Source organism: Cephus cinctus, unplaced genomic scaffold (assembly GCF_000341935.2).
Source record: "Cephus cinctus unplaced genomic scaffold, Ccin1 Ccin1_scaffold0315, whole genome shotgun sequence".
NCBI lineage: Eukaryota > Metazoa > Arthropoda > Insecta > Hymenoptera > Cephidae > Cephus > Cephus cinctus.
In genome coordinates, this window is record NW_014333017.1 from 9,934 (window position 1) to 20,307 (window position 10,374).

Genomic DNA, 10,374 nt, shown 5'->3' on the forward strand with positions numbered 1-10,374 from the left:
TGGGCTGTACTAATAATATTCTTAATAATACGCGACAGATGCGCGTATAGCGCTTTAAAAAAAAAAATGGTCAATTCCCGCACGTATTCAGACTCATAACGCGTACCGAACACGCTCGTGCGACTATACACACACACCCCACAAACACGCCACATATGTATATAATATGTATAGGGTAAGCTCATAAAGTGCGCCACCAGTTTATATACAGTATATAGCCACGATCGCGCGGGTACCGCGCATGAAAGACACTCGGTAACGTATATTTGTAATTTTCATTTTCATATTACGCAAGAGCCATCGCACAGTTTAATTCTGGATCGGATCGAATCGAATCGCCTGACACGAGGATTACTTCCTCGTTACAGCGTTGACCTCCGATTCTAGCCGATCGGCGGTTACAATTCTCTCTGTAAAAAAGAGAGAGAGAGCGCGAATTACACTTCGTCAAAATTTTCTAATTAGTTCTACGCGTGACGCGCAGCGTCTCGCGTGGTACACCCTTGATCGATAATGACAATCAACGTTCACGTAAACATGGATACGTGCATAATACAATAGAAGCACGAGCACAAGATGATACCGAGTCCATATTAACGTACCTCAGGTGAACGTAGGACACGGATGAGGGATGATCAGTCAAGGATGGACCACGGGAAACACTGAGTTCGCCGTGTCGTTGATTAAAAACGAATTAATGTCTAATCAATTATTTTCCACCTCGTCGATCTTTACGCTTAATTTTAATCAGCGAGTCTCCAGTGTCTTTAGACGTCTTTGCTATGTTTACGATTCGTTATTTCATTAACCCCCCAGTACAGTTATCGCCATCTGTTGAAAGTTATCGGCAACTTCCTTACATTTCTCTCGCTTAGTCGCACCCCTTATGGTACGATCGCTACTATGTAGTATCCTAAATGCAGGCATACGCACACACAACACGCATACGCACGCACGCTCTGGCACGTCGAAATTTTGTAATATATCTTCATCCCTCGGCGTCCCGAAGGGATCGAATACCGTAACAAGTACCGTGCAGCTTGGCCATTTATTCCAATCACGTGTTTCTTTTTTTTTTTTTTTTTTTTTTTTTTTTTTTTTTTTTTTTTTTTTTCGTATTTTTTTCTCACTACTCGAGTTTAACTTTTATTTATTCGTCGTATCGAGTTTCAGTTGTTTGGCATAGAGAGCTCCTCGATGCTCGTCTGGGTAAATATTTTTAAAAAACGTAAAAAACCTACCGGTTAATTTTTTTTAAATGCAATCTCTTTTATTCAATGGCAATGAGCGGTGACGAGTGACAAGTGACACCCTAATGACGTTGGGTGAGAAATCGTCTCGGTCTGGAAGGTTCCCTTGTAGAATATCCCCCACCACCCCATGGCCCTGGGGATCTAATATCCCAATCGCACGAAATAAAAAGGGGAGGAAAAAATAAAAATATTCATCTGCCACAGAGAGCGAGAGAGAGAGAGAGAGAGAGAGAGAGAGAGGGGGGGGGGTGAGGGAGAGACAGATAGAAAAAGGGGAGAGAGATACCCTTAGAATAGACTCACTCAAATAAGATTACTAACCGAGGACTCACTGTTAAATGACGATGAACATTCGTGGGGTCCCTTCCTAAAGGGGGTTCCCCGTTTTATTTAATTCTCCTGCTTCTTCCTCTCTCGCAGTCTTCCAAATATATTTTCACAACCGCGCACGTAGACGAGTATACTTTCAAATTTTTCCTGCGCGCCTTTTTCTTCCAGATGAGAGTTCGGCGCGCGTGTTCGCCAAGTAATTACAAAGATAACAGGAGAGAAAGATAATCATTCCGAGAACAAGTAAACTTCGTGAGCCTCTCTTGGTTCCGTGGTCACCAATAATTTGGTGCCTATTGCATCCGTTAATATTATATTGCAAATATGTCAGTTGGTCTCGCGGGGGGTCGGGGTGTGGAAGTGAATGAGGATTCTGGAAAAACGACTCTTTAAGATGAAAAACGGCACAGATGGTTGATAATGAAGGATCGTCCTACGTGTAAGAGTGGCGGCGGAGGGGTCGGAGCGGGATATTATAATTTGGGACGGTAATGAAGATGTACCAACGATTACAATATACGTAGAATTATGGTTCTTATAAGTGGAGATCTCTTTTCGATATTTCTCTCGCTTTTCAATTTCCTTAATTTTTCCTTTTTTTTTCCCTTGCATCAAACTTTCTCCCTGGATTTATCACGCACGCTAATTCGCAGTAAAACACGCAATTTATCCGTTCTCACGCACACGCTCCTCTCCCTCCTCGCCATCCTCCGGAAATACACACACGCAATCTCACCCCTCGTTATCAATAAACGTCTGATTTTCGTTTGCTTTCGTTTATGCCCCATCTTGAGATTTTTACTTAGCCTCTGTCCACATAAAATGTCTTATTTTCCATCCTTCTCCTTATCCTTGTTCTCCTCTACCTCCTTATCCTTGTCCACCTCCTTCTCTTCCTTATCGGACTTCTCCTTATCGCCCTCCTTCTCCTCCTTGGATTCCTTCGTTTCCTTGGCCTCCTCCTTGCCCTCCTTCTCTTCGGGTTTCTCAGGCTTAGGCAGATGGGTATTCATCTCCAGTGTATCGCTGATCTCCTCCCAGTCGGGGTAGCAGCGTTCCTTCATGCGCGAGCAATGACCAACCAGATTCGGACAGCTCTCCTGCATGTAATCCCTGACGCTGTAGGGAACGTCCTTCTCTATGTAGAGTATCTGGGCCAGGTGAGCAAAGGCTACTACGTCCAGCTGAAAGAGATAAGGGAATTGTAGAACGGTTATCTCGTGGAATTGGAATGTAAGCCAGCCTCGTGAAAAGGTATAAGTATCGTGAAAGGATGCTCTGTCTCTTGAGAGACCGTTACCCTAATGCCCACGACCCAGTTGACAGGCTTTTAATATAATAATTAAAACCATACTCTCCGCAGAGGCCCACGATGAAAGGATGAAAGCCTAATGGTACTCACCATGGTTGGCTCGTCTCCAAAGAAGAAGGGCTTGTCGGCGAGCATGTCACAGAGGACCTTGAGATCGTCGCATCCGAACTGGGACACCGTCTCCGCGGTGTGAACGCCAATTCCGTGAGCCTTGACTTTTCGTGCACCCTGGAATCAATTCAATTGCACGTCATTAGTATGAATTATCCATCAGAAACAACTTTACCGAGTGGACCGCATCGCGTATATTGGCAAATGCTGATGTATAATTGAGATTTTTAACTTTTTAAAAGCATCTCAGTATATCAATCTACATGGAGTTTCACAGCTGACGCGCAAGCATAGAAAATTAAGGTCTGACGAGACCGTCTGGTGGGCTCGAGGATTTTGCAATTACGTAATCCCAAGTGAATCTTACAAGGGTGAGCGGGATCTACATCACGGATCCAGACTTCCAGGTACAACCATCCATAAATATGGATGACTACGGTACACGTACCTCGTCGTGTTGCTTTGCCTGCTTACCTTGCGACCAAAGATGAACTTGAAGAAGAAGTTGAGGATGGCATTAGGCATGCGCGTTCCCAGAGCACGCTGAAGGTTCACTTTGTATCCCTTGAGAACGAGATCTAGGTTCTTGGAGCGCCACCACGTAATTACCCAGACAAGATGATGCTCAATCATGGAGATCATGGCGTGGGACACGCTACGCTGTTCTGTGGTGAGACCGGCATCGAGATCCTTGCTGAATTTCTGTCCCAGCTCCTTCAGGATGATAGTGCTGTCAGCTATCTCCTCGCCGTTCAGTTCAACGAATGGAAGCTGACCCTTCTTGGAACGGAATTTGATCTTGTGGTCGACATTCTAAAACATACAAGCAAAATAGGTATTCGATGGTCAGCAGTATTTACAGCAGGCAGCCTCTCAGGCGTATCGCGGATTGTCATGACAATCGCTCAAGATTCTGCGACGGTACGAAGTACAATAAACAGCAAAATTTTTTTTTTGCCGCAACCACACGGGACTGTCTTATTGAAAAATTTTGATTGCTTGTGCTTATATCAATTTGTGCAAGAAGTCAGTGTACGAATAAACAAAAATTTAATGCTAGACATCTGCGAATTAATTAAATAATCTGTCAACTTTAGATTCGCGCCAGTCAATTCAAAGTAGTCGATCTTCTCTCTCACTCTAATTTCCTTCTCCTTCTGCATTCACGATGATACATAGAAGGTCGAGGGTGTAGAAGAGAGAAAGAACGAGAAAGAGAACTTAGGATGAGTTTAGTGGGTGGGGATCGGATACAATGCGTGACTGCATCAGCCGAGGGCTCCTAGAGTAACAGAGAGAGAGAGAGAGAGAGAGAGAGAGAGAGAGAGAGTGTGTGTGTGTAAGAGAGACGGAGAGAGGACGATGAACTCGCGGTAGGCAGCTTCCGTCGCCTGGCAACGTGGCCAACGTCGTCGTCGCCGCCGACGCCGGCGTCGTTGCCGGCCGTATTGATCGTCGCGACGCCGCGCTATCCGTTCGTCGACGCTGCTAGGACCCCGAAAGGCCAGTCAAGCCGAACTGCTTCAGAAACCACGGACCCGAATCTCTACACTTTATATACGTACTCTGTTTCAAAATGGCTCTCATGCAGAGACCCGTGCCAGGGTATAAAGGGAAAAGAACAATAAAAAGCCTGTAGCACGCATTAAAGGTATACTCCAAACTATAACGCTATATTATATGTCAAAATGATATTCATACAGAAGACAGCCAGAGGCCACCCAGACCTTTGAAAACTAAATATAGCAAACTATTGGAGTACAGAACTTAATATAAGCCCAGACTGATAAGGTATATACTTGACCCTAGTACTGGGTTATCTGTGAACTACCTCCACATCACTCATGCATTCCTTACTACTCTTTCTACGTTCCTCTACTCTCTTGCTCCCTGTTATTATAACCTTAATACAGAGATGCGATTAATGAAGAAAATAAGTACAAAAATACATCTGGATCAATGTTTTTCACGAGGCTTGTCCGTTCTTTGGGACGCCCAACAAGTTACCCAGGCCTATTGAAACAGGCGTGAATCATCCATTGGGAGAACGTACCCCTCTTTCTGTACCTATATTATCCGTCTCTTTTTATGCGTATGCATACACGAGTTAAAGGGGGGCGAGAGAGAGAGAGAGAATATCATAGTAGTATAAGCACCCGAACACATCAGTACGTAAGCGTGTCTAGCTCTGACTAAACTCAAATGAGACTCCCCCGACACAGTGTGCAAGCGAAATCGATTCTGAGATCAATAAACCAGAAACACGAGCCTCGTGTATACAGATATGGGAAGTACGCAGGAAGCGAGTGAATGCTGGTAGATATGAGTAAGTGAGTAAGTAAGTAAAGAGAGTAACGGAAGGTAGTCGAGTGAAGAAGAAAAAGAAAAGAATAAAAAGAAAAAGGTGAGTTGGCAGTCTCCTCCCATCTGGGGCACAGTACTACGAGTCTCTGTAATGGTCGTACGGTATTTCTAGGTAACACTGGGTGCCGAGTCGATAGACGTCCATGAATATTAGAAGATAACAGAGGTCTGAAGCAACGGTGAAAAGGTATTATTTTGAAATCACGTAATAAATGGTTGAATTAGAAAAGTAAGTTTGTAAGCACCAGTCCGGAATGTTTATCTGCATGAAAACGTTATGCGAGCGGACAAGAGCTTTATTTGTGTAATACCGAGGGGCCAACGTTAGGAACTTCGACTGAGCCAAGCGTGAACGACGTTCGAGAAGTGCAGCGAGGAGGATAATAAAAATAAAGAGAGGAATGAAAAAGCGCATTGTAAAGAAACATGGCAATGCGTAAGGAGGCTCCGTGAGGATTTCGACACATCTGCGAGACACGTGGTTCGGCTTATGCAGGCCGGAATGGAAAGGCCTGTTATTCCTACCGAAAGACGGTTATAATAATCATAATGCTGCTAGTGAGATTTCCCTAGATGCCTCGGAATGTCACTAGGATGGACCGTACGAAGGAGCTTCGTAGACGATAAGCCGACGAAGAATCGAGCAATAAGCTCTTTTCTGACTTTCAAAGAGATTTCAGAGGTCGAGTTGACTCGAGTTCAAACGACGAGTTGAGCCTTGTTGAGGTAGGCTATAGCGACCTCACAAGTTTCTACGATTCCTGGAGATCATATCGATCACAGTATTATACAGCGTACATACAGTAAGAGCAAAAAGTTTCTAGATGATATAAATTAAATTGAACGGCAAGTCGAAAAAAACCTATTTAAAAAGAAACCCATGAAAATTAAAAATTTGTCCAAAAGCAAAATTTGGGTAATTTTTAAAATTCAATACGTCACCGCGTATTTTCAAATGAAATTCTTGGGTAATCGTTGTTACCATTGGATCCAGGTTAGGACCACGTCTAGATGCTTCGAATAGACTTTCTGGCAAATATCGAAGCTTGCTTCGTCAGGGCTTGAAAGATATTCCAATACTGCACTGACATGAAAATCATACCTTTAGATGAATTTCAGAAACTTTTTTCCGATACTGTACGCTCGGCCAATGATATGGATGGTTTCGTATATATTCTATACGTGAACCGTATATAATTTTTCAGCCTGACGATCTGCCTTTGACATCATACAGAAGCTTGATTAATCAACACAAGTTTTAGTCACAGAGTAGAATTCCTCGTGCATATCATGTTTCCTGAACGAGAAATAATAATGAATCAACGTCCTATACGTATACCATAATAAGGGATCCCTGTAAAATCTAATCACTGTGATTCGAGCTTTCCCAGCTTCAAAACGTATCCGCGTCCTTTCTATCTCTTCCCTGTTAGTTTGCGTAGGCCGCAAGATAAAATACCTCAACGACAGAGCGTTTCCCTTTGGAAAGAAAAAGAAAAAGGAAAAATCTTTATGTACCGATACCCCAGTCCATTTCTCTATGCATTGAATACGTATCTCCTAACCGTTCGACAAGCAAGCTCGATATCGGAGGAAACTACTATGGGACCTATCGTTTTCCTTATCTCTATCTGAGGAATGAGTTCCTCAGGTGTCCTCGTGCATCGATACTCGGATACTATGGGCAGGATGACGTCACGAAGGAAGTATTAGGTACGCGTCGAAGGAAATATCTGTGGTAACTGTAACTACTCATTGTTACTGTTAATCTGTAGTAACGGCTGCCATCTTTCTTTAGCACTTTAGCAAAATCTCCGTTAGAGAGTCGACGGGACTCATTAGCAGGTTGATTAACGCGTACGCCAGAGTTTCATAATAACGAGGAACAAGGGAGCAGCAGTTCCCAAGAAATGAGACGAGGATAAAAAAAAAGGCAAAAAAGTGCTCCGAAGCGATAATGCATGAAAATTTATGGAGATACACAAGTCAGTGTTCAAACAGTCAAGTCATTGATGAGAAATAAGGGGTCGGGTTGTGACATTAACGCGGACAGTGCGTAACGCATAGTACAATGGTTAAAGAAGAAAAAAAAGAATAAAAGAAAAAAAATGTGTCTTCCGTGACAATTGACCCAGTGGAATTAACGGAGTAGCTACTCGGGCACGAGGTCATGGACCTGGAATGCATAGGTCGGATCGCGTGAGGGAATGCGTCTTTTCTTTTGATAATTCCCGACAGTCGGTGGACGGGCGAAAGAGAAGCGCAGAAAAGCATAGAAGCGGCAGAGTAGAAGTTCGAGAATGATAACAAAAAAAAAAAAAAAAAAAAAAAAAAAAAAAAAAAAAAAAAAAAAAAAAAAAAGAATATTTTCAGGAGTATTGGTCACGAGAAGCAAAAGGAATAATTTTTTCCCGAGCCGTTTTACACGAGAGAACCTGATACAATTTTCAGGATACGATGCGAGCTTCGCCTTCGAAGACTCGTAAGACGGCCAGAGGAGCAATTGAGAGATTAATTAATTAAGCTGCACAATGAGGGGGTAAATTGGGTATAATGCGGTGGTATGCCAGGAAGGCAGATGAGAACTTGAGGAAGGCAAGAGGCTTTCCCGAGGCTCCTCGTGGAAGGCGCAGAAGACCTGGGGGATGGTACCGAGGAGTGGCTGATACTGTGTTATACGGAGCGATTGAAGGGCACGGAGAGAGAAGGAGGTAGTAGTAGGAGTGGAGGGGACCGGGGGGGAAAGAGGAGCGAACCCGATGCCACGAAGAGTACTGGCAGTAACGTGGGCGTTGGCCGGCTACGTCGATTACTCGCTGACTAATCGCTATACGACTTTCTCGTTGTCTTCCATCCCTCTCAATTTCAATCTTCGTCCTCCTCGTCCACGCTCGTCATCAGAGCCCCATCCCGTCTACCCATAAAGCATTCTCGCTTGCCTTCGTTCCAGGCTTACCCCACCTCCCGCCCCACCATAATCTCTGCCTACGCTATCTACCATGATCTCCCCGTTTTTACTTATTCCCCAGCATTCTTCACTCCACATTGTGCGTCGAAGCTCGGCGGATGCGAAAACGACGATGCTCACCAAAAGTACGCAGTCTGAATTCTATTTTAGGATACTCCGTGAATTTCACGCTCCTTGGCTACCTTCGAGCGCTCTGTGAAGTTCTTCGGAGGCACTTCGTTATGGCCCTTCAATTTGGTCCAGTTATATTTTTCGAAGTATAGGACGAGTTATGGGTAACCTCAAATTATTAAAGCAGCCACCGGAACGGCGGATCGATCCCGAGAAACCATGAAAATAAAGAACGGGGACGGGTTCATGTTCTCTGAATTAGGCTTGTACATGAACGATAGAAAATTCAAGCTTGTTATCGATACTTTCAACCCCATTTTTTTTTTACTCGCGATGGATCGGTGCACTTTTTGTTTCTTTTCTCTCTTTTTTTTTTGTACCGATCTACCCCTGAATTTAACGGACCAGCGCTCGTAAAGGCTGGAGAGCCCGGCCCCTCTTCTCGGGGCCTCCCCACGAACCCTGGCTGTGGCGTACAACTTATTCCGTGTGCCTGACGCGCAGTCCCCTGTCCCCCGCGCAATCTATGAGGCAGACGACGTATTAACGAGTCGGCCGACCATGGGCGGTCACACATTTTGAGAAACGTGAAACTGAGATCCTGGGAGAAACTTCTGTAGCAAGGAAATTCTATTTATGTGAGCTTGCGCTCCTACCCCCCTGGCCCCCCGTTCTGGGGACAAGTATAACAATAATAATGACATTCACGAGACCCTTTTTCGTGCTTGACGATTCGAAACGAAGGGAGTTGCATAGTTACGTCAGACCGGGCATGAAATTGTACCGGTAACATTACTAATGTACATTCGTCGTATATTATGCAGATACTAATAGTTGCGAGTGACGTTTAAACGAATTAAATGATACGCGCCGAATACGCACCCACGTATCTATATTAGGCGTAGTTTGACGATCTACGCGCTGATGTACGAGCGCTACGCATTTCGTATGTAGATTTCCCTCTGCCCCCTATTTTCTCTCGTCCCGCGCGTCACGTGACGTTTCATGAATACTGATTTACACCACGGTTTATCCGACGGCGACATCTCGGCTTGCAAGACAGAGAGAGAGACATGGAAAGAAAGAGAGAGCGAGTCAAAGAGTGGCATATAGGAAGTATAACCTCGTGGAAAGAGTGGAGGATGAATGATTTTCTCATGAGGGTCCTAGAGTCGAGAAACAGATAAAACGAGAATGACGTCGGGAGCAAAAGATGGTAAAAGGACTGAAAAATAAAGGGCAGAGCACGAAAGAGAGAGACCGAATATATATACGTACACCACAGAATATTTCAAGCACCGAGATACGGCCTACTTTCACGCTACAGAATCTTTTTCCAGAAGACGCCAAGGTGGACCAACTTTTTACAAGGGGGGTTCCTTTTTTTTGTTATATGTACTCCGCTACGGCAACTAGGTAGATAGAACGTTGAAACCCGCTCGTGTTTCGCTTTGCGGTTTGCCGTGGGCATTAGCGTAGATCTTTGCTTATTTCAGAAGAGTTGCAGAGGTGGAGGCATAAACCGCAGTGTTATCACAGAGAATCAGAAACACAGGGATAAAGCCGTAAGATCAACGGTAGTGAGTGTGCTTATGGGCCTTTTGTATCAACTGAGCGTGCCAACGCGGGAGGGCCCACCAGTGCATACGCCATTGGAATCAGTGAAGGTCAGAGATGCGTGCAGCTGCACCGGGCTGCACTGGCTTCGACCAATGGTTCCCCTTGGCTTCCTTCAGCCGTACCCCTTCGGCAGGCTAGCGTGTGGCTCCGCCGCCAAGTCAAAACGTGTCCGCCTTCTTGGTTATGTTCAGGATAGGGGACAGTGGGAAAGAAAGAAGAGAACGAGAGGAACCTACATCGGCTGGTGATCAGGTTCACCAGGCTTTGAAAGAATAGATAGTTTCCTGAAGATTTAACGGGGGGAC

General features: G+C 44.7%; 1 protein-coding gene across 1 annotated transcript in view; it reads right to left on the reverse strand.

Moving 5' to 3' along the window:
* Positions 1 to 1,088: 1,088 nt before the first annotated feature.
* Positions 1,089 to 10,374, reverse strand: part of LOC107266466 (failed axon connections) — a 12,116-nt gene continuing 2,830 nt past the window's right edge. The window contains exons 2-4 of the mRNA XM_015736968.2: positions 3,481 to 3,819; positions 2,986 to 3,123; positions 1,089 to 2,767 (exon numbers count right to left, since the gene is read on the reverse strand). Coding sequence (XP_015592454.1) covers positions 2,411 to 2,767; positions 2,986 to 3,123; positions 3,481 to 3,819 — 834 coding nt within the window. The 3' untranslated portion in view covers positions 1,089 to 2,410. The remainder of the gene's footprint in view (positions 2,768 to 2,985; positions 3,124 to 3,480; positions 3,820 to 10,374) is intronic.